This window comes from Lepisosteus platostomus, chromosome 2 (assembly GCF_059453375.1).
Source record: "Lepisosteus platostomus isolate fLepPlt1 chromosome 2, fLepPlt1.hap1, whole genome shotgun sequence".
Lineage (NCBI taxonomy): Eukaryota > Metazoa > Chordata > Actinopteri > Semionotiformes > Lepisosteidae > Lepisosteus > Lepisosteus platostomus.
This window is the reverse complement of record NC_142612.1, coordinates 28,476,400-28,501,608: the sequence shown is the minus strand read 5'-3', so window position 1 is coordinate 28,501,608 and position 25,209 is coordinate 28,476,400. Positions and strand designations below refer to the sequence as shown.

The window sequence follows — 25,209 nt, the reverse complement described above, 5'->3', positions numbered from 1 at the left end:
TTATTTATCTAATAGCTTGCATGCATAGACAGAGTGTAGAGTTTTGAAACACTTTCATTTCTCTTATGAATGCTTTCTCCATGCCAATTTCTAATCAGTGTCTGAACTAAGTTGCAATACAAATACAATTGTATTTTCTTTCATTAATACAGAAGAACAAATAATAATAATTGCTTACACTTGTATAAGCGCTTTTCTGGACACTCCACTCAAAACGCTTTACAGGTAATGGGGACACCGTCCACCACCACCAATGTGCAGCATCCACCTGTATCATGCGACAGCAACCAGAGTGCACAAGAACGCTCATCACACATCAGCTATTAATGGGGAGGAGAACAGAGTGATGAAGCCAATTCATAGATGGGGATTATTAGGAGGCCAAGATTGGTAAAAGCCAATAAGATATTTGGCCAGGATGCCAGGGTTACACTCCTACTATTTTCGAGAAAGGCCCTGGGATTTTTAACACCCGCTATGAGTCAGGACCTCGGTTTTACAGTATGTCTCATCCAAAAGACGGCGCCTTTTTACAGTATAGTGTCCCTGTCACTATACTGGGGCATTAGGACCCACACAGACCACAGGGTGAGTGCCCCCTCCTGGCCGCACTAACACCTTTTCCAACAGCAACCCTGGTTTTTCCCAGGAGATATCCCATCCAGGTACTGATCATTACACTAATTTTGTGGAATCTATTGGAGCCACGTTTTTTTATTATTGAGTGATTTCAACCACTAATTTAACTGTTTTCTTAAGTTACAGAATTAACATTAGATCATTTAGATTCTTCCATTGACCTTCTTACCTGAGACCAGGTACTGAGCCAACCCTACCCCCACCTCTACCATTCTGATTGCGTTGCAAATGTAGTTTTTCTTATCCTTCAGTCTTTTTGTAGATATAAGATTATTTTACGCTGTTGGAACTGCTACCCCAGAAGAAGCAGCGTCAGTTCTAATAGGAACATTATACAAACGCACACAGTAATACTTAGAAACTAAAAATAAATACAAGGTAGCTTACTGTACATTGGTTTACTTTTTTTTTGTAAAACACCAGTCTCGTTTTCTCAGAAATAAGAAGCTACGGTTGCACTATACGTTTTCAGAGCCTTATATCGGATCTGGATAGTGCAATTGACCAAAAAAGGACTCAGAGATCAATGTTTATAATGCAATTATAATTTATTCTGATTCTGAGCAAGATGTTGATATTCAGTAATTGCATTATAAACTATGTACTGAATTTGATTCGTCTGTTGCATTTAGCAAAGAAAGCAAGCACACACGAGAATAATAAAGGCGCCTTACCTAAAAACTAATTAAATAACACAAAAAGTTATATAAGTAACAATTTCCAAAGAAATTCGAATTCCTCGCTATACGAAGCACGCAAAAGTTCTCAGTGTTTCAGCTCATATTATTTGTAGGAAGGGAGTTTGAAAGAAGAAATAGCTTAAGTATGCAGACTTCCACACGGATTTAAATTTGTGACAAAAGGGTTTTTGAAGCCCCTCATCAACAGGCTCTGCTCTCAAACCCAGCAATGAATTTCTACTAATCCTCCGGAAGCTCGGAACATATGGCTTCATTCTCCACCTCCGTTTTGCATACTGTGTGAGGTAATGTGAGCCTCATCTGTCCCCCCTAAATCTCCCTGCACCGCTCGTTCAGACTTTCCCTTCCCCCTCCAGCCTCTCTGCGCTGGAGAGACGGTGATGAAGAGGTTTTGGAATGTGCGCGTCACCAGGCTGCTTTCGAGTTCCAAGAAACTTCCCCGCTGAAGAGTTTTCATTTGGGACGGAGAAACAAAAAATAAACTGATCTCCGAGGTGGGGTGAGTATTTCATTCTGTACGTAATTGCACTTTTATTAACCAACCATTTCCTGTTTTTTCCCCCCCAAATTGACTCGTCCGCAACACTCCCGTTACTTTTCAAGTTATCTTGGTATCCTGCTGTAGCTTCTTGTAGTTCAAAGGTTTAAGATCTTTTGCACGCAGAGTTAGCAAGGCAAGCTTTTACATCTTTGGGTTTTTTGTTTCTATGTAGAAAACGAGTCAGTTCTTGGCGTTGCTGCTTGTTTTGCCTGAGCCTGCCTGTCCAGACTTGAGTTTTTGGAAATGAGCTGTTGTCTTGAGGAGTGCGCTTTGTTGTTTTGCCGGCAGATGGCTTGGACCGCGAGAAAGGCCGAGTCTGATGAGTGGCTACTCGCTTGGTGATGTGTGAACCAGCAAACTGTCACGCACACGCAAATCGTGCGTTGTTGTTATTAAATAAAATCATGAGATGCTTGAAAGATGTCCTTAACTCGAAGAAAGTGCGAGACGGAATGAGAGATTGTAGATAAAGTTTTGTATAAATAACAGGGACATCACATCATAAACTCAAATCTGAGCAGATGCCAGGTTTAAGAAATCTGAGATCTTACCCACAGGGCGTGGAATCGCTCGAGATGATTAAACCAGTTATTAGCACTATATGTCCATAATTATTTTCTCTGAGACCCGATCACAATTTTGGCTCTGAAAATCTTTAGTAAATTTAAAATAAATGCGTTACCGCGACACAAATGTGCCGTTAATTTTAATCGGAAAAGGGGGCGTTTCTGTACTGTAATTACAGTCGTTGATGATAACATTGACTCTGGTAAGATAGAATGTGTGTTTTCATAGTTGATGTAAACGAGGATTTCAAAGAATAGCAACTAGAATATAAACCCAGTACCGACGTGTTCCAAAACACTTAGAAATCAAGCGTTTTTAGTCTTCACATAAAATAATCCATTGAAAATCTGCCAGGATAGGTTTACACGTATTTAAATTTGATTCGTTAATTAGAAGAAAATATGAGAAGACCCATTTTGATGCAAGAAATTTCCCGTGATTGAAAACATGAAAAAAGTTCACGAAACTGGAGCATTAATGTTTTTGCACCAAAAAACAGTATTTTTTCTTAGCTTATATCAGAAGCATATATTGTAATCTTTATACAAAATATCTTTAGATTATAATTCTAGATACATTAGAAATGTAACTCCAGTTACCAAGTATGGATGAAATAAGCCTTTTCTTTGTGCTTTTGCAAAATCTAATAACTTAATTTCATTCTTAATGCGACAATAACTTTTTTTTAAATGAAGCTATAAATTCTATTAAACAGTGTCCAAAGCAACGCAGATTCGCTCTAGCCAAAAGTGCCTACTGAACAGTAAAAACACTATCCTGTAACTCAATTGTAAAACAGGTAGTAACCATTACGCGAGTTATGGAATAAAGGACGCTATTAACGATGATATGCTTCATTTCATCTACATAATTTCTGTATGCCATTTATTAAATTGTAAAACGTTCGTTATTGTGTTAGTAACTGCATGACTGATGTTTGCGACATTTAAAACGCCGTCTTTTTCTATCAATTTTTAAGGCTTGTTGTCTGCCTGCCTGTTGCAGCATCCCGGAGCTCTTGAGCGGTGTGGTGCCAGGCACACAGTGATGCTAATTCTGGTTACCTAGGAGACTGCAAAGACGCCCTGATCCCTGTCACTGCACAAAGACGAAGGGGGAGGCACCATACCGCTGAATCGTTCTCTTCTCAAGCAAAGAGCCGCAAGTCAGGGATGGTAAGGAGAAATGCAGGGAGAATTTCACAGCTCCGCAAAACCACCGTGCCTGCGACAGTTCGATTTTGTGTTGTTTTTTAATCAGGCATTCCACACTTCTTCTTTCTTGATTTTTGAACAATAACAGTATACTGCGACTTGTTAGTTCCCAGAAACGAGGTATTTGCTAAATATTAGCTATCGTTATTGATGTAGTAATTTGTTTGCATTGATTTCTGGGTAAGGCTTAGTCGCAGTGGTTGTTGGGTTTGGTTTTATTTTATCATAAACCACTGATCACATTTCTGCTGTGCTTGAATATTTAAGTGGAAATATATATTTTTTCATTGCAGCCATTTTACAACAATATATACTATCCTTATCCGTCTGAAACCCCAGGGACCTGTTCATCTGCCGGAATCCCATCCATTTTGAACTCTCCTCAAAGCCAGCGCTCTTCCAGCATCCCCCAGCAGTCCTCTGTGATCTCTGGACCATCAATGACAGGGGCTCACATCCCATCTTTCAAGTTCCGAGCTCGCCGAGAGAGCGTGGACTGGCGCAGGATAAGTGCCATCGATGTTGACCGCGTGGCCAGCGACCTGGACTTCAATACCCTGCAGGAGAATATCATGGGCATCACATTCTGTACCGTGGAGAACGAGCGCTGCCCTTACTGCCAGAACCCAGTGGACCCGGTTCTGTTGAAGGTCTTCAGGTTAGCCCAGCTCACGGTCGAATACCTGCTACACTCTCAGGAATACCTCACCAGCAGCCTGCAGTCCGTGGAGGAGAAGCTGCAGGCCTCCATTCTGGAGAAAGAACAGATTAAAAGGGAAACAATGAAGCAAAATGAGGAGATCAAATTACTTAAGGAGGAGCTAAAGAGGAGGAAGAAGATCATTACCACCCAGCAATCAATGATCAGTGCTGGTGTGGGTAATTATCATAAGGTATGTGCCAACAAGATGATTTTCCATGTGGTTCATTGTTTTCATCCATTGTTCATGGTGTCAAATGCAGATCAGACTTTTAGTAATGCTGCGCTTTGTCATGGTGAGTGGATGAGCTCGGCTGCACACTTGGCTGTAAAAAGTAGTGAAATACCTCATTATCCACTATTTGGAAGAGCTCTACTGTCAGAATTGTCTCATTCAAACCACACTTTCCTTTGATATTGGTTCATACTGTATACAGACTTAAAAAAATCTAACAAAATAATCTTAAAGTAATAGAGAGTAAACATTTCTGTTTTCAAAAATGCAGATTTCAGACCTCATTAAAAACAACAGAACAGATGGTGTCTGCGGGTGGCATTTTGTTCTCTAATCCATATAACAGATAAACAGCATACTGTAGTTACACAGATAGCTGGAAACCCATTTTCTTAATGTGGCTTCAGATCAGAATGTCATTGCATAGTTTGGAGTAGGACAGAAGGTGTTTGTCAGTGAAAGGTACTGTACCACAACATTTAACATTAATTCTAGTACAGTGCCTGAAAGAACTCAATTGTGTAATTTCCTATATAGGCCTGGATATTCTGGTATGTTATTTGTTTAAGTGAAATCAAAGGAAGGACAGTATGGGAAATAAAGGGCTGTTCATTTTGCATTTACAAGAACTACATGAAAAAAGGTCTCCTAGGTAACAGCTAGGCCTTCACACAAAGTTGCTAAGTGAAACTCAAACAGTATGGCTTGTCTGATTAAGGTGTAAGTGCAGCTCAATAAATAATGAGATTTGTAATGAGAACCTCTAACAGCACAAGATGCTCACCATGACTAACTGCTCATTTTACAAGTCAAGGGAAACATATGGAGTGTATTTTGATTATTCTAAAGTATTATTAGTTTAACGTTTTAGTTTCTGCAATTGCTATAAATAAGCTTACTGTGTCCTATCTTTAGTGGTTTTCTACATTCTTCTACAATTTTTCTAACGGTTTTTATGTCAATTTAGTCTTTGACTAACAGTTAGCATTGTACTGAGGAAGAACACTAACATTCCTTGATTTCTGGTCAGAAAAATCCATCTCCTCACAGAATCCTGAATAAGGATTATAACTTTTATTTGACAAAAGTTAAAGCAAAAATGTGAAGTCTGGGTTAATTATTTTGATATGAAGTTTCATAATGTATTAAGTTGAGTGGGGTACAAAATGCCATTTACAAATGTAAAGGTTACATTCACAGCTCAGATTCATATCTGTTTTATAACACGTAACATTATTTCTGGGTGGCATAGTGGAACAGTGGTTTACAGTGCTTTACAGCACTGGGGCTTGGGTTTAATTCTTAGCGTGCTATCAGTGTGGAGTTTCTATGTTCTACCTGTGTTCTTGTGAGTTTCCTCTGGGTGCCCCGGTTTACCTGTACAGTCCAAAAACACTGGTAGGTTAATTAGCTTCTGGAAAAATTTGTATAAGTGTGTGTGTGTTTGTGTCTGTGTGTGCCCTGCAATGGACTAGCATCGCATGCAGTGTGTATCTTGCCTTGCATCCATTGCTTGCCGGGTTAGGCCCCGGCTCCCCCGAAATTTTTTATTAGGTAAAGCGGCTAGAAGATGGGTGGAAACATTTATAGTAAAATGTTTTTAAGATTTTAAGATTTAAGATCAGATATGAATATGAAGTACACAACTTAATTTCCACATCATTTTCACCAGGCCTCTCCTTTTATGTCTGTGCTGTGTGGATTGAATAACAAAACTATTGTATGGAGAGCAGTAGTGTTGGTAGAACTGACAGAAAATGCTTCAAAATATATTTTTAGAGATTTGTCTACCTTTTTTGTAGAGATTCATTTTTCTCTTCACCAAAACAATACTGGATAGCAGGTGTCAGTATCAGATCTTTTAATATTAAATGAAGACTTGAGGGCAGCTGGTTAAGATTGCATAGTAAGTGTGTTGTGCGAGTTCTAGAACCAGTTTTTACACTGCCTTGTCACATCAATCTGGCTGACTTAGCTGATGAGCAGCAGAGGGTTTAAAGCACTTCAGAAGAATAGACTTTCCATGAAACCCATACTATAGCCCAAGGGCTTTATGTGTACCACAGATTTCTTTTAATATAAAGGCAGTCTGGGCCAGGGCCAGTGGTGTGTTTTGGTGACAAGCCTATAAAAGGTGTTGGTCTGTGCTGCATTGCTTTTGTTAACTGGCTTTGGATGACCTCTTTAAAGGTCCCCCTCCAACACATTGCTTTCATTTGTTTTAATCATTATGCATTTGCATACACCATTTTGACACAGTAGAAAAGGAAATCAAGCTGCTTAGTCTTTCCTCAGCACAGCATTGTCTTGACCTGCTAGGACCTGCAGTATTTGGAACAGTGACCTTGCCTGCAATGTTGAAGTAAGATGTTGGTGTGGTGCACGTTCTCACGATCTCAGCTCAAGATCAGCTTTTGTTTTGATCTGAAGTTTCAGTAGAAATCGCCTGTGGTTCAATTTAGTATTTCTTGTTAAGTTCTTTTATTAATGAGGTTTGTTTTTTTTATTTTCAATATTTTATACAAATTATTGAAAAAGTATTGGCACCCCTTGTTGAAAATGAGCTAATTCTTTCATTTAATGATTCATTCACTTGGAATCTTACTCATTACTACTACTAGTAATCACTATTTAATATAGATATACGTTTAATAACTTACTGAAAAGATATCTCTGGATTACAGTGCAGTGTAATTAAATACACAGATGTTTATGTATCATAAGCAACTCAAATAATATATTATAATCACAGTTTAAACTGGAATACTAGGCCATAGAGTAATTATATTATAAACTGGAATAACAGGCCATATTGTTATCTGCCATATTGCAAATATTATAATTGTAAACGTGAATAACATATCATATTGTAATCACAGTATTAACTATAATAACATGATATATTGCCATTGTAGTCTAAAGTGTAAGGTAGCAGGGGAGTCACTGTTCAAACAGTGTGTGCTTTTTGTAAAAGTGTGAAGGTTTCATGAAGATTCTCTGTAGCGAATTGATTATGTCTTAAAAAATGAAATTATTCATTTTTATAGACTTTCACCTAAGAATTCTTATACATGCCTGAAGAAATCCAGTCGAACATTGTACTAATTCCCTTGTAAAATATTTTACAAAAACATTTTTTGCAGTCCTTTTGAGCCTTGTATTTAGCTTTAAATTTGTTTTCTCCTTTGTTTCTCTATGTTTATAAAAACAGTATAGCTGTGTAAAGATCAGAATTAATCAATCCTATGAGAGGTTAATTGCATAATATTTTGTATTTATTATTTTTTATACCATGCTACATTTATATGTACATTTCTGTTTTTTTTTTTTTTTCCAGTGTCAGCATTGTGAGAAAGCATTTATGAATTATTCCTTTCTACAAAGTCATGTACAACGTCGTCATCCAGAAGAGTATGATATTGGTAAGATAAAGACATACAGTATATAGTGTTAAAGATGTTGGAAATATGTACAGTAAAGCTAGGTTAATTAGTGAATTAATGCTTGTTCCCCCTGCGGTACAAGAATCAGTAGACCTTTTTCAACTTGTAGGTTGATTGGTTAGAGATGTAATGCCAGATTTTTAGTATATTGCATAATGACTGGAGTAACTAAAGATTGTGGGATTTTTAACATGTTCTGCTACATTTATGCTAAAAAATGTTCCTGCATCATCATGATTACCCAAATATTTGAAATTAATTGAGCTTAGAGGATGCATTTAAAGCATATATTAACAGTTTGTTTTTACCTATAGGTGTGTTATCAGAGAAACAGAAAAAGGTACAGGCTGGTAAGTTTCAGGATGAGATCAACAAACTCAAGGAGCAGTTAAATCTTACCAGATCCCAGCTGGAAACTGAGCAACAAGCCTATATGGTCAGACTTTCCCAGGTACTGTAACAAGGACCAAGCAAGCAGCAGTGTAACATTTTGTTACACTAAAAAGGCTATGGAGAAAAGCATAGAAAAACAGTGAACACAACCTGCTTCTGTAAGGGACCTAGACATTTTGAATGGTCACCAGGACTCTCTTTTAAGAAAAATAAAATGTTTCTATTTTATTTCACTCCCGTTCTATACGGGACAATAACTCAGGACAAGTGTATATGAAATCAGAACCCTAAAACATCCTATTCATAATGTGCTGGAACTTAGTATTGATCCTCAATGAGCAAAAATTAATCTAAAGTTTTAAAAGCTGTAACATTGCTTCGGTGATTGATTAAAAAAACAATTCAACTAGTGATATTTAATCTTTTACACGGAATTATCCATTTTATTTATCAGGCTCATTTGATCCATCCTTTTTTGTTACATTCTTAATATTCTAAAAAGAAGCAACAGTTTCAATATCCTTCTGAAATTATAGCCATTTTGATTGAAGGTGACCAGTAATCCTGATAGACTATATTTTGTTGTATGAAAGATAGCCTTTTAGCTTTATGAATGTGCAGAGAAGAATAAATGACCTGAATGATGTGGAACACCACACAAGATGTTGGTTAGATTGAATTGTTAAATGTGATGGATAAGCTATTCATGTATAGTTTGCTTTGAGTTATTTTCCTGTTTTTAAGAATTCTGATCAATGTAAATCACGTATTGCTAAATGCCAAACATTTTTTTTCTTACGTGAATTAAGATTTCTATTTTGGTAACAATTTCTGTATCAATAAGCACTCAAAGTTGGTATAATAAAAAAAACATTGGAAGCTTTGTGTAAATTCCTGATGCTCATACCAAGCATATATTGTAGAGCAGTCTATCTCACCTGGCATTAACTTTAACTTTGAATTTAAATTGGTTTGTAAAACCAAATCAAATTCAATCAAAATGATTTCAATGCACAGATAATATCCTGATTTCAATACACAAATTTCAATACATTGTCCCTAATTAGCACATGTTTTTTAAGTGCATTTGATTCTAGTGGATTTTTAAAAAATCTTTCATGGAATCACTTTTGATTTTTAAAAGTGTATCTCCGGCCTTTTGATCCAACACCTGAAAAAAAAGAGCTGTAAAAAAAAACATTGTGATAAAAAGTGTGAACCCTTTGGAATCATTTGTAGTCCTGCATTAATTGCTCCTGAAGTGTGATGTGATCTTCATCTAAGTCATAATAATAGATAAACATAATCTGATAGAACGAATAACACACAAACAATTGTACTTTTACTTGTCTACATTTAACACATTGTTTAAACATTCTCTGTCTGTGCCCAAAAAATTATGACCTCTATTCAATATGGGGTAGTAGGAGTTCCAATCAATGAGATGACATTCAAATGTGAGTTTTGAGATGCCCTGCTCTATAAAAAGTCCCCCAATGTTTGGTTACCAACAGACTCTGCTCTTCACAACACAGATTTGTCAAAGTGAAACATACCCTGAGAAACCTCAAAAGAGGTTTCAGAGGACCTCAGAAAAAGAGTTGTCAATGTTCATACGGCTGGAAAGGGTTAAAAAAGCATTTCTAAAGACTTAGGCCTCTATCACCCCACAGTCAGAAAGATAGTGTACAAATGGAAGAAATTCAGTACCATTGCTACTCTAAGAGTGATTGTCCAACAAAAATCAAAGCAAGAGCAAGCCATACAATGCTCAAGGAGGTTACAAAGAACCCAAGGATAGCAGCTATAGATCTGCAGTTGTCTCTTGGACCGACTAATGTCTGTGTTCATGAGTCCACAATAAGAAAAGCACTGACCAAGAATGGTGTGTATGGGCCAAAGACCACCTGGATGTTCTACAGTGCTATTGGAACAATGTTCTGCAGACAAATGAGACAAAAGTGGAGCTTTTTGGCATACATATGCAACAATTGTTTGGAGGAGAAAAAATGACTGTATACCAACACAAAAAAACTCATCCCGGCAGTGAATCATGGTGGAGGGAGCATCATGGTTTCGGCCTGGTTTGCTGCCTCTTTGCCCGTGGCCTTGCAATCATTGAGAGAACAATGACTTCCAAATTGTGTCAGCAAATTCTACAGGAGAATGTCAGGGTAACCGTCCATGATCTGAAGCTCAACAGAAGTTGGGTCATGCAGCATGACAATGATCCTAAATACAGGAGTAAATAAACAGAATGGCTTAAACAGAGGAAAATTTTCATTTTGGAAGTCAGAGTCATGATCTTAACCGAATTGAAATGCCGTGGTATGACCTGAGGCAATCCATTCATGCAAGACATCTAAAAAATATCAATGAATTGAATAGATTCTATAAAGAGGAATGGACCAAAATACCACCTGACCGATATGCAGGACTATTCAGGAGCTACAGGAAACGTTTGGTTGAAGTCATTGCTGCTAAATGAGATTCCACCAGTTACTAAATCTAAAGGCTCACACACTTTTTCCAACATAGTGAATGTTCAAACAATGTGTTCAATATAGACATGAAAACGTGATTGTTTATGTATTATTCAATTAATCAGATTGTGTTTATCTATGATCTATTATTTGTCTTTAATTATAACAGAGGTGAAGATCAGATCACATATTGGGAGCAATTAACGCAGGAATACAGATAATTCCAAAGGGTACACAAACGTTTTCTCACCACTGTAGATTTCTCCACATTAAAATAACTAAATAGACTAAAAATAAGTAATATTTGAAAATAAACAACATTTAAAGCCCTAACCAATTTGTTATCCTTTGTTTTGATTTGAGCACCGGTGGAAGTCATGATTGACATACTGACATTGACTGAAGTCATTGACAAGATATCTTGTCATTTTAGGAACAAGAAAATCAGCGAACTAAGGAAGACGAAACAATAAAGCGATTTGAGAAGTGGAAAGAGGAGGAGCAGCAAAAATTGGATGGAGAGATTGAAAAGATGAGAGAGATGTTCATGAGGGAATTCAAGGAACTATCTGTTAAAAATGCTGTTCTGGAAAATGTAGGTAGTTTTAGTAGTACTAACCTGTCTGTGACCTTTTTGTGCTCATCAGTGCTATTGTTTCTGCTTCAGCAAAGTTGTCATTCATCAGTCATGCATATCAAGCCCTCTGAATTTGGATTTGACAAAATCCAGTCTCGGCTGGTTTTAAAAAATGATGCTTGATAATCAAACCAAACAGTGCTTGTACCTCTACGATTTTGAAATTTAGGAACTTAATTTTATCATTTGTTCATAAAAATGTTTTTTAGCTGTCATTGTACTGTCTGTAAGCATTATGAGCATTTCTTTGTATGCATTAGTGTGCAAAAGTGAAATACTTTTTGTGAAAGCATATTTATATTAGGCCATATTGTACTGCTCTACTATTGTATGTGAAGTATATTGAAATCATTGTTAAGTTGAAATAATAATATGATTGGAATTAGTGTCTGTGTGGAATTAGATGCTTGTATGTTACATCACCTATTAAGCCGCCTATTCTTTTATTTCCCAGAAGTCATTTGAATGTTGTTTCACATACCCTCCTTAGCCTTTTTTGTCCTTGATTGACATGCATTCTTTGAAACATTGGGTTGTGTATCTTAATCTGTTGTCCATGTTATATCTCTCATTTAAAAAATATAATAATTCTAAGTGACAACAAATGTGTATAGTTCATATGTATATTCATTTTGACTAGCAAGTTTTGGAGATGAAGGCATCCAGCCTACAATTCAAGTCAAACACTGGTACATTGCAAGAAGACAAAGCCCCCAAAAATGAGGAGGAGAAACAGAGGTACCATCAGGAACTGCTGAGTCTCAAAGACCTGCTTAACAAACAGGTTAGTTTTAAAAAATTTCTTAAGAATTATGAAACTATACTAGGCTTTGTGAGCACTTAAGGACACTTTTGTCAGTACATTTTGACAAATCTGGGTCACAACTCTGTGGATTTTATTGGATACTAAAGCTGAATATGCTTAGTAGAAGGAAAGTGTGCTGTCTGTGAGTCTTTATAACCACACAGGTACTTAATTTTTGTGGAGTTTGGCAATCTGAACTACTCATTCAGTAGTTCACATAATGTGAAGTGTTTTGTCTGATTACTGAATGTGTACTGTAGGTAAATCTGATATGAAAAATACTTTGCAGGAAGAAAAGTGGACTGCAATGATCCGGAAACTTCAAAAGGAACATGAAAAGGAAAAGAGCCAGGTACAGTAATATCTTTTTATGTAAAGTGTTTTTAGTTCAGCGTTTCACAAAATTCCAGTATTCAAATACAGTTCTAGATTTAATGCAGTGATTTAATATTCAGTTGTGTATCATACTGGAATCATTTTGATAGTAAATCTGTGAGACATTGCAGTGCTTGTACAAAACCAGCCAGCAGCCTGTTCAGAGGAGAGTCAAATTTACTGCTCGGTTAACGCATCTGAGATCTTCTGCAGATTCCATTCTAAATACTTACTATGTTTAGTACTTCACTTGTGGTTTAACTATCTGTTATACAAAATCTGGCCTGCTGAGTTACAGTCAAACATTGCAATTGGAAGAGAAGACTACAAGTCTGTAAAGACTGGAAACTGAATCAAGGCTTTAAAACCACAGAGATATATTCTTAGTTTGTGAATCTTTTCATTCACATACTGTATATTTGTTTTTCTTGGAACTTTCCTTGCTTTGTTAACTGGAAATCATGCACAATCCTTATGAACCAGGAAATTCCAAAATAAAATTACTGTTATGCAGCTACCCACCTGAACTACATATTAGTAGTGATGCTTTTAAGTAAAAATAACTTAAAACTTTGAAAAGCAAGCAGCATGATTGACAAACATATCACCATACGCACAAATGAAGAGGTTAAAAAGGACGTAGCAGACAATAGCATTTAAAAGAAATTTAGCTTTGCTTTCAGTAAATGCAAACCCATGAAAGGCAATCCAAAGGACATATATAAAAACATAACTTGTTTTAAGCTAATAATGTCTTTTTGATGTTTATAGTACTGTATGTGCCAAATGTAATATGTGTAGTGTACCTTCTAGCACAATACACAAGTAGAAAATAAAGCTAACACCGTATGTCAAAGATGAAAATGAATTTAATAAACATAAAAAGCCAAAGCCGATATAGTCAACGGAATAATAAACCTGTTATTTTACTATTAAGAAAATATGCATTTTGCTTAATATTATAATTGTAATCTTTTAGTGATTTGTCAAGTAGATTTAGTATTTCAGGTGACTTCCTTGGTATCACACTTTGCAATGGGCAAAGGCAAAATACAGTCATTTGTGAAAACTAGGCTTTTTACCCAATGAATTGCCTGCTGTTGTTTCTACATTCTAGAAGCAGAGTGTACTTGATGTCTTCCTTGATGTTTTACAGCTGCAGAGTGATCTTCAGAGGCTGCAGTCTTCAGTGGTAGAGGAGCAGGAGGTCAGCAGCAGCTTGTACAGGAAAAGGATAGAAGAATTGGGACGGAAACTCCGGGAGCAGAATGAGCTGATTATCACCCAGAAGGAGCAGGTTAGTGCTTCCTTAGTAGTGAAAAAAGGGGTGTTGAGAAGCCAGATAATTACTGTTGAGGAAATCCTGTGTAAGCAAACATAAAATACAATGACCCAGATAACCAACAGATTAAGTCTTCATCCTCTTGCAAATAAATGATCTAACCAGTTTTGGAGATTAGACTTGCATGTAATTATTGATGATGATATTTGAATAGGCCTAGGATTTTATCTTTCAAGTTCTAGATCTCAAGATCAAATTATGAAAAATAGCTGGGTTTTCAAAACAACTAGCCATTACAATTGTTACAGCAAATGTACTCAACAAATCTTCATATAAACCCTGTTCAACAACTCTTTTTAATGATCACCAGACATCGGTGTGAATGACACTGTAGCAAACCATCAGACAAAAATGAGTGTTCTACAGAGATTAATTTTTAACATTTCACATCTAAATGATGATAAGTGTGAAATCTACAAATCAATTTCTAACCTTCTTCAACTTCTAAAAAAGGTCTTACCAATCAACTACAGATTGATTAAGCCTAATTGATTAATCAAGGCTCCACGGCCGAAACGTTGTGTTTTCTTTCTTCTCTTTTCAGCATGGAATAAACCTATTGTTCAATTGAGTAAGAGCTTGGATGGTACAAAAAGGTTAATAAATAGGTGCCCTACAGGAGTAATTGAGAACTGTTAGCTAGCTGAAATTAACAAAATATGTAACAGAACAGGCAGACTTCAGGCTACTCAGATTGTACATCTTGTGTTACAGCTGGCCATGGCTGGCATAAGAACTCTGGTGTTATAAAAAAAGTGTTCATGCATTGTAGTTCAACTTCAAAAACACCTTACAAAACATTGGCTAACACTAAATTGGACCACCTGTTTAGGTCCAAAGACGGTTTCAAATATCTGAGGAGATCAGACTTCAAAGTGTGCTTGGAATTAAAACTCATACACTTAATCAATATGTGACAGGGGCTGTATAGACAATAGACTGGATACAGACTGTGTAAATAAATTTCGAGTTTGAGTGTTGATTGTGTAGAATGTTAACAGTTACATGGGGGTGAGGAGCCTCAGTGTCATAGTATTTCCTGCATGCTGTCAGACTGAACCAGTGTTTTTGAGCTGCAAAGTACACATGCAGGACCTTAGATAGTTGTTACAGTATTAAGACTGGTAGACAGATGGAACACAAATGATGCCAGATGACTTTCTGAAATTCACAGTTGTTTTTACTTTATGACACCTAGATGAAGCAACTTGGTTCAAAACTCCCAGAAAGAACCACAGGAACTTCAGGTACGATCCTTATCTTGAACTTTGATTACTGTCAAATTGAAAATTGAAAACATGTCTATTTTCACCTTGTTATTGGTTGAATTTTATTCATTTTCTATATTTATTTTATTTTAGTGGCTATTTCAGTGGCAGAGCCAGTGAAAGCCAAATCTCTGACATATGGTGAGTAAAAAGAAATAAATATTATAGTTATGGTGCTTTATAAAATATACCTTTACCTCTCTGATTAACAACACCACAATAATAAAAAGTGTTGAACTGAACACTAAACTAAAAGTGCTTAACCAAACACATTCCTACAAGCATTGTATAAAAGCAATGTTTTTAGATTTTTTAAAATAAAATTGGAATTGCCAGATTTATCTAATTTGACATTTTTAATCAGCTGGAAACACTACTATGACTCTTGTACTACCAAATATAAAGGAAATGAATTCTTGTCACTGCACTGTGTAATGTCAAGATCAAGATCTTTAATGACACATCCGTCATTAAAGTTCCCCCAGCACTGTTGAAAATAAGAGATGTTAAACCCAGAAACCTGTATTAATTCTAGTCTGGGCTTGCACAATCTCTTCTACAATATCTAATATCTCCCCTTAATTCAGTTGGTGAAGTAGTTTCTCACTTCTCTATCTGATCAGCTGTAATATACTGCAGTGTAACTACACATGATGGCTGCCACATGTCACTCAGGTGGGTCTACACTTACGTATTGATCAAGTTGCTACTCTCCATTTAATGAAGCACTTCAAGATCCTTTGGGTTGAAAAGCACTATACAAATGCAAAGACTTAATATTATTGGAATAACATTTTGCTTTACAGGCTTTAGATTTTTTTCTTTCCTCAGCAGTGATGAGATTACTCCTGTCTTTTGTGAAATTATTATAACACTTAATATCTTAATTTTCACACTGCTTAGATTGATACCCTGTCCTTAACTCCTAACTGTGGTTCCTGTTTGTATGGCCTGTCTGTGCTGTCTGATTTATTCCTTGTTATTAGAGCAGACACCTACTGTTCATATTCTGGATCCTATAGAGGAGCTTTCAGAGGAGGATAAAGGTAACAGATCTGAAAAATAAGTTTAAATAGAATGCATGCTTGTTGCATGGTTGTCAGAGTTTATAATGTCTTCCACTTATATTGGTCAGTAAAACAAGCAGTGTTGCTAAATTCAATTTTATCTATAAAAAACAAAGGTCAACTTCAACCTGGGTGGAAGGCATTAAAGTTTATTTATTGACAAAATCTATATGACAACAATTTGTCTTACGTCTGCTCTTAATCCTCTTCTGTCTCTCCTTAGTGCTATGATGCATCTTGTACTTATAAATTCATATTTGAATATGGATTTATAAATGTAAGACCAAGGTTAAAATTTGCAGTATCTTGCATGTAAGCTTGTTCGTGAGTCCTTTGTAATGTGTGATTTTATCTAACAGAAATGTTTTTAAAATAAACTTTTAAAAAATTTTCTCTAATGCAATGAAATCCAGTTATTTAAATGTAATTGATAAACTTAATACTCAGAATTTGTACTGCTTTTTGCAGATTCTGCAAGCATTTCTGAAAAGAAGAAAGATGATAATCAGCGTCTAATAAGTAGCTTAAAGAAAAATGCCTCATTAACTAAAGAATTACGCCCAATCTTGGAGCAGACTCTTGTAGAGAAGCTGGAATCTCTTGGTGTGAAACCGGTAAATACAAATAATAATATTCATATCAAATAAAAGTTGAAAGTTCTAAGACTTTAGAAATATTCATATTAATAAAGCACTGACATCATGGGTCTTTCTGCAAATCATTTTCTTTGAAAGTTAGTATCTTGGTTTTAGTGTTGCATTAAACTGCATTTGATACATGAAAAACATTTAAAAATGCTGATGCAAAACCCAATTTGCTGAAGTGCAAACATACTACATTTCTTGAAAACTGAATTTTACTATCTTAATTGACATATTTAATAAGTTATTTTGAGCATTTCTTGTTATGTTTTTCAGACAGCAGAGTAGAGTAGAGACAACACTTTTTTTTCCCCCCTTTTATTTCTAGGAAAACCGTGGTATTCCCACTGGCCAGTACAATACAATTATGACCAAAGTGTACTCGCAAAGAGAAAGGATAGCCAAGACGTTTCCAGATTTTCACAGTGTCCGAGAAACACTTACCCATAATTTGGGTTTAACAATAAAGGAAAAGAGAGCCTCATCAAGTTCACCTGTAGAAAAAAAGAGACCAGATAATCCACCTGAAGGTAATGTCTGTTATGTTTTAGTGAGAATGCATATGTGGTTCTGTTGATTGCTTTTTAAAAACTGTTCATAAGGTTATAAAGAACAATTATAACCTGACAAGCAGTGGGCTCAAGGCAGGATACACCCTGGACAGGAGTCCAGTCCATCACAGGGCACACACAGACAAACAAATGCACAAACTCACACCAGGGCCCTTTTTTTGCATTAATTCAACAGGCTTAAACAGTAAACATCTGGCTTAAACCTACGCAAATACAGGGAGAACATATAATCTCTGTGCAAGTAGCACCCCAGGTCTGGAATCAAACCCAGGGTCCCAGCACTGTGACACAGCCATACTAACTACTGCACCACCATGCTGCCCTATTTTGCTAACTTTTCTCTTGTTAATACTGTGCTGTATAACTGGGGACTCTGTATGACACCATTTTGCAATTGGCTTATAAAAAATTAAAACGTATCTTTACATAAGCCTTCATAATGGTAAAACAATATAGCCATCATTTAGGATTTGAAAACTAAAATCTTTTTTTTTAAATATAACTATATTCATTCAAACTGTACTTTACTGTATCTATTGTAATATCTTTACCTTTTTGAATCTGAGTGAGTTATGTATGTTATAATTAAAATGTTCATACTTGAATGTTGCACTGTTAACAATCTTATTTTCTTTAACGCAAACAAGTTAGATTTGTCTATCGTATTAATTTCTAGTAAGTACTGCATATGTAAAGCTCTTTCCAGCCAAAAGGATGCCAGAGCACTTTCAGTACAGGTGGGGATTTGCTTCACCCATCACTGGAGTGCAGCACTTGCCTGTGTGACACAAGGTGGCCATTATGCATCAGCACCCCAACTACACAGCAAGTTAGGAGGAGAAATGACAATAGATTCATCAGTCAGCTTAATTGGGAACTTCAGGAAGACTTCAAATCAAGAGTGACATTTGGCAAGGATACTGGGCTTAACACTCTCTCTTATAAGAACTAGCATAACCAGTAGTCAGGCGCTCAGATTAATAACTCTCCTGGAGGACAGCATTTCCTTCAGCACACTGTCCCCCAGTCGGCATACTAGGTCATTGGATTTAATGATGCTGGTCCAGAGGGGAAAACTGACCTTCTGGACCAGCATTTGCAACAACAGCCTGAATTTCCTTTATGATCTCCCATCCCAGTACTGACCAGACCCAGCCTTTCTTGGCTTCTGAGATTAGGCTTTGTGGCAATGCTGAATACTGTAAATACTGTATGTTCTGTATTGTACTGTACTGTACAGTCATACCTTTTAAACCTTCCTCAAAAAAGTGCCACATCTGTAATCCAATTCTGTGTCTCCTTCTCCTCTGAAGAGAATCAGAAACGGGCCAGATCGTCTAGTTTGCCGTCTACCCGAGTGACTCAAGTTGTGTCAAAATCACCAGGTGTGACAGAGCAGCCCCCCCAGCCAGCCCCCCGCTCTAGGGCCAGCACAGCTCCAAAGACCTCCACTCCAAGGTATGCCACGGCAGCAGCATGGACATGGACATCTTGTATTATTCCATCAGTGTTGTTAAAAAGTTGAAATTGGAAAGCTTCCTGGCTTCGGTTGGATTTCTGTTTTTTCTGTACATCAGTTCTGTAGTATTTGTGTGTCTTTTTAAGTGCATTTTATATACTTTTAGAAATTTAATTTTTGTGGACTTTAAGGGTTTTTTATTAGTAATGTGTACAAATGTGCACTTTTAATGTGCAGAAATAGTATTCCTAAAACTTAAAAAGTCAATTGTTACACTGGTGGCTCACAGGTATTGAAAATAGTTGTGCACAAAAGACAGCAAAGTTGTGGTTTTTTCCGGCAGTGTTGGATGTGGTAATTAGTTAAAATAGCCCAAGAAAGGATGAGCATGTGCTTTTGATATTTACCATTTTTAATATCACCAGATTTAGTATAATAATAATCTAAAACATGCATATATTCACAAAGTAACGCTCCTTGAATTTGTAGCTAATGGTCTGTCCAGGCGCTACATGAATTTTACAATTGACTGATTATTTTGTATTAGGGACACCTTTTGAAGAGTAACATGTTGAACTAACAGCAAATATTACTAAACAACTTAAATCACCTGGAGTTATTAATTCACAAACTGCAAAACATACTGTTTGAAGCACAAACAGTTACTGTAATTCAAATATAATTAATTTTAAAGAATGAAAAAAGAGCTGAAAACGTGCTGGAAACAATTGACTTATTTTTATCATTAATCTTAAGAAAAGGAAAAACATGTTTTGCTGGTGTTCTTCAAGTGTGTCACTTCTTTGTTTGGCACCAGAGCCAAAAGGTATTATTCTTTCTGCTTGTCAGGGAGATAATGTATTGCTTGTTTTCTCAAGAACCCCTCCGTTTAGTTCAGAAGACGACTCTGAAGAAGAAAGTGATGCAAAACCACATCAGCAGCTAAAAGCTGTGCAACCAAAAGCTCCCGCCGTCGATGTCAGTAAAACGGTGGTCATGTCTCTGGAGAGTGAAACAGACTGGACGGATGGCAGTGAAATGGAAGAGATTGATCCACAGCTGTTGCAGCATGATAAAAGTCTGAAAGTAGATGCTGGAAAGCCTGTTCAAAGTAAGATTTCGTTTTTTGGCAATTGGAATGGGATTTGTAAAATCTTGGAATATGAGTGAAAACGTATAATGCTCCTTTTATTTATAGCTGTTACTTTTATGTAATGGAACAAGCACAGATTTATTCCATATTGAAAAGTAGAAAGAAGAAACACGACATTGTGTCACACCTCAAACACAGCAGAACAAGGCTCAATGGCTGAAGTGATTCTTCTGACCTTTACTTGTTCCTTTGCAGCCAACACACACTGACGCAGCTCGTCACTCAAACTTTTATGTAATACTTATGTGCTAGAATCATTTTAAATTTAGACATAAATACTTCCATGATATAACTTATCCTGTGCTGTTCTACTCCTTGAGCAGACTTTTGACAGTTTTTGTTGGGATTTATTTTCTCTTTCATGTAGTTTTTCATCAAAATCAAGAACAGATACTTAGCATTCCTGAAACCCATGTGTCAATTATAATCTAAATTATACTCATTAAAATTATTTAAGTTATTTGGAAGAAAATACAGTGAGGATGATGTAGAGAATGAACATTTTAATTTTCTCTCTTACTCAGGAGAATTAAAAGTTGGGAATTACTTGTTATATGTCTTTATATATATATATGTGTGTGTGTGTGTGTTTTTTGAAAGGTTCTATTCTGAAAGAAATTTCCGAAAACCTTGAAAACCAGCCTGTCATTGGAAGGATTCAGAAGAAACCAGCTGGGGGAGTTAAAGTTTTGCCAAGTTTTGAGGACAAAAATGTGAGACAAGAATTAAAGGTAAGAAGAATGTGACACATACATTCAGTTATAGCTGTGGCTCACAACTGGTGTTCCTGGTGGCCCTGGTGTTTTAGTCATTGACATTTAGCATACTTTCATTCTTGATAATTTTATTTTTTATTGCATTTACCTTTGGATTTGCCAGTTTTTGTTTGCATTTGTATTGTTTTAATAAACACTGCTTATTTTTTTTTCCAAAGCAGAAGAGCTGTTTGGCCACCAGTCAACAGATAGCACCAGTATCTGATTAGTCTGTAATTTTCCACATCGCCACCTGCTCAGCCTGCTGTTTATATGGAAAATGGTTGCACTTCTCTATTTACAACTCTTTAAACAAAAAACATGAACCTGGTGTCACAGGTGTGGAAGTTCTGTAGCCATTTTTCTCCTAGTACATTATTTCTACATACATTTTGTAATAAAGCACCCATGTTTAACGATCAAAATAAACTACTGAGTAGTAAGTTTTCCTTTATTCGACTTCATTGAAATCAGTATTTACTCTACATCATGAAATGGGGCTAGTAATACCTCCAAAATCATGTAATAGGTCAAGTTGGAAACTGTGAAAGTGGTTTAAGATAAAAAAAGTGTCCATTGAGAATTTTTATCTTCACCCGATGGAGGGGCTACACATTTAAAAAATATTTGAAAAAAATAAACGTCATTGTTTCAATACAAAAAGTAGATTATGTGCTTTAAAGTGCATCTTGAACCACAGTTGGAGAAGGAAAAAGGTTAGTATAGAAAGTTCAATAATGTCTAAAATCCCAAAATATATCATTTAATTTAGGGCTATAGTTATGAATGTTATGAATATAGTTATCAATGCTATGAAGTAGTAGAGAGATGAATATGTATGAAGTATTTGGCATGACACTCCTAGTTGAGGGAATGGCACCTAGCTGTGAGAACGGTCTACTTTAACTCCCATAGGGCTAGGGAGTTTGTTACAAGGGTGTAGATGGGGAGGTGGGGTGATGCAAGACAAATACGCAAAAAGACGTCCTGGGTGCAAGGCAAAGGTGAGCGGAAGTGTGCGAGATTAGAATCTAACCTTCCTCGCAAACTATATACTATGTAAAATACAAATGCTTTTTTACCACAGTTCAATGTCTTTTATTTTAGTTTTCGGAAGTAGATGACGATGACTGGGATGTGTCTTCTATGGAAGATGACAAACCATTGACATCAAAACCTGACAAGGACGAGGCTGTTTTCACTGTCAGAAAGAGCTTTGAGTCCAATTCTTCCAATACTAGTGTCTGGGGCACTTCGACAGGGAAAGGCCAGAAAGGAGGTCAGACTTTGTCACTTTTAAATCTAAACTTGCACAACCACACCATGCCAAACAGGAGGCCGTTTTGCTGATTTACTCATAGAAAGCTTGTGGATTAAACTTAGAAAAGTGACATATTTAAAAAAAATACCTTAAGAGTTTTATGCAGCTGTTCAAAATTAAAAGGGGCTTGCAAATATTGTCGGTGCTCCACTGAGATCAGCTGTAGCCAATATCTAGGGTTTGCCACTTGTAATCAGTAGCTAGGAGTCCCCTGGTGTTTGGCCTGCAGTGGATTACATGGAGATCCTAGATCTGCCACACATTGACCCAGGAATGACCCACTATCTCTGGTTGAGTTCAGCTCTTGGATGACATCCACTGGAATTTTTTTCGAGCTAACAGCTTAACACATATTTTATCTATATCCACAGTCAGTGAAAAGTAGTGATTGGCATAGCAAAATATGTCTGTGATGACGAGTGTGTAGACCTTTGAATCTCAGAGGAGCAGTATGAAGTGTGTTATGCATGACAGTTGGGAATTCAATACAAAAATTTAAAAGGGGGATTTTATGTTCTAATAAAAAACATCTTGAAAATGCCCTGCATATTCCTTTCATTAGAATTGTATCTTATTAGTCAAAACTGAATTGCATGTGTCTCATGACATAGTTGAAATTATTTATCCTCTTCCTATCTCCGCAGGTCTTCATGAAGGGGACACTGGAAGTACTCTTAAAAGCAGTCTTGTGACTGTTAGTGACTGGAGTGACTCTTCAGACATTTAAATTGGTTATTCTAACTGGACAAAGCTGCTTGTAGTTGAATTTGCAGCATCTGGATTTTGAATAAACAATTTCAGCAAAACAAAGTAATAAAATGAGGGTGCCTTTACAGTAAAAGGGATACATAAATATAAAACTGCTAGCTAGATTTTCTTTACAGACTTGCTGGTATTTTTTTGTACTTATAATAACGTGCCAAATGAGAATCTAATAAAACATTTTTTTCACTTAAAAGTTGTTTATCTTAAAAGTTTTTGTTAATCTCTTCTTGTGCTGTGCGTGTACACCTTTGCTGTACAATGCAAGAAATCCCAGAGCAATTTGCCAAAGTAAAACAAAGCTCACACACAACCTTTACTCCAGTTGCAAATCAGTGAATGCCTAGGAACAGCCAGCAAAATGCTAAACATCTTGCACATGTGGAATAATTATCTTCTGGGGATAAGACAATCCCTGAAAATGAAATACAGTTATTAGAGATATTTTGAAACCAATTAAAAATGTCAGTAGCAACCAATGAAGGGCACGTCTGTGAAGTCAATGATTTAACTTGCATGTACAGTATGTTGGAGTGTAAAAAAGCTTATTATTAGACATACCAGTCAATAAGGAAATAGAGTAGGGTTATAAAGACTTCACTAACACTGAGTGTATCATTATTTCTCAATAAATAAAATTATATTTTCATTGAGTTTGAATATTAAGAATGACACAACTCATTTGTTGGTAAATGTTTGGTTGGTAATATTAAGACCAACAATAAACCCTTGTTTCAGGGTTTATTTTTAGCCCGTGTTTGGCAATCCAGTTTCAGTTAAAAAAAGTTTTGTGGAAACCCTTAAAGCTGTTTGTGCTTCTATTAGTGTTCTCAGAGTGGAATATCAGGGTGGAATTTTCCTAATATCCCCCACATGAATGCCTTCACTAACAATGAAAAGCAAGTATGTATAAACTAAGTCAAAATTATTTGTGTAATCATTGCAGGGAAACTGAATTGAAATTGTTGAATTGTATGTCTGACAGTGTTGTTCTTATTGTTGCTCAATTGGGAGCAATTTCAGTTTTTTGTTTTTTTCTATTATTGTTGAAGTTCCTTAGTGTTTTAAGACAGGACACAGTTATTGTTCATGTATCAATTATTTTATATATTATATTTTTATATTTTAAAGTCTTTGAATTTTGTATACATCAGGTAATTGTATATATACTGTACGGGTTATCAGGTCCCTGTGTTAGCCAATGAATTTGCTTTCAGTTAATCAAATGGTATTTTTATAGTGAACCTTTTTATGTAGACCTACACTTAAGTTGATAGAAAATACTATTTTTAGTACAATCCATGATACAGAATACACTTTACAGGACTAAACAATAACAGAAATGGATAAGTTAAGAAACCAGAATTTTGTTAATTGCTTTATTTCAAAATTACATCCATGGTACATAACCCGGCTGTAATTTACGTTCAGTAAGTGTCTCTATGTTGAGTTGAGTTGGCAATACGAGTTTTAATATTACTGAATGGTTCTTTATGTTTGCCTCCTCTGACACATTTTTAAGGAAACTAAACAACCTTGAAGAATATTTCTGCAAACTTGGAGCTACTGTATTTACATAACAAATTGTAATAACAGGTAATGTGTTCATCAAACCCTGCTGTGATTTTCCATGTTATTTCAATAGATGTCCTATGTTTCCAGTACTGTACTATTTTGTGAGGAAAATTAACAAATCCATCTGCCTTCTAATTCCACTAACCAGAATAAACATATCAAATGCTAAACTGGAGGAGAATGGAAAATATTAGATTGTACCAGATTCAGTATTTTCTTGGTGTTAGAAATATATTGTTCACTTGGCAAGATTTTAAAGTTTGTTCATCTTTGTTTTAGAATCTGAGGCTGACCTTCTGATTATCAAACCAGAAAGCTTCACCTAGCTTTTATTTTTTAGTAATGTAACTGGTAAATTATCTGTCCTCCTTTTTCAGAAATATTTTTCTTATTTTTGAATTACGGTTAATTCCAAGATACTTAATGGAATGTTGTATATTCCAGTGCACTGTCAAAAGCCTACCAATTGTATCTCAACTCATTAATGAAGTTTTACTTATTTGTTGAATAGCTAGCACTGAGCTATCTAGCATTACTGACATGTAGAAATACATCCTTGTC

The 25,209-nt window shown here is 36.0% G+C and overlaps 2 protein-coding genes across 5 annotated transcripts in view; one reads left to right on the top strand and one right to left on the bottom strand.

The window, feature by feature from the left end:
* The window catches only part of dnajc3a (DnaJ (Hsp40) homolog, subfamily C, member 3a), a 29,168-nt gene extending 25,568 nt beyond the window's left edge, over positions 1 to 3,600 (bottom strand). The window contains exon 1 of one of the 2 annotated variants that reach the window (XM_088603735.1): positions 3,513 to 3,600. The gene's annotated coding sequence lies outside the window, so the exon portion shown is untranslated. The remainder of the gene's footprint in view (positions 1 to 3,512) is intronic. The other variant, XM_088603744.1, reaches the window with a different exon arrangement.
* dzip1 (DAZ interacting zinc finger protein 1) lies at positions 3,490 to 23,269 on the top strand. Of its 3 annotated transcripts, XM_088603697.1 has the most exons (18): positions 3,490 to 3,623; positions 3,956 to 4,555; positions 7,935 to 8,019; positions 8,355 to 8,491; positions 11,350 to 11,511; positions 12,194 to 12,337; positions 12,648 to 12,710; positions 13,890 to 14,030; positions 15,274 to 15,322; positions 15,437 to 15,484; positions 16,330 to 16,389; positions 16,879 to 17,024; positions 17,380 to 17,581; positions 18,937 to 19,081; positions 19,961 to 20,193; positions 20,836 to 20,966; positions 22,098 to 22,269; positions 22,956 to 23,269. In XM_088603697.1, the coding sequence occupies exons 1-18, from the start codon at positions 3,621 to 3,623 to the stop codon at positions 23,036 to 23,038; spliced, it is 2,604 nt and encodes an 867-aa protein (XP_088459823.1). In that variant the 5' UTR covers positions 3,490 to 3,620; the 3' UTR covers positions 23,039 to 23,269. The 3 variants fall into 3 exon arrangements, with proteins under 3 accessions (XP_088459823.1, XP_088459832.1, XP_088459841.1); XM_088603706.1 differs by lacking the exon at positions 16,330 to 16,389; XM_088603715.1 differs by lacking the exons at positions 16,330 to 16,389; positions 16,879 to 17,024; positions 17,380 to 17,581.
* Positions 23,270 to 25,209: the final 1,940 nt, after the last annotated feature.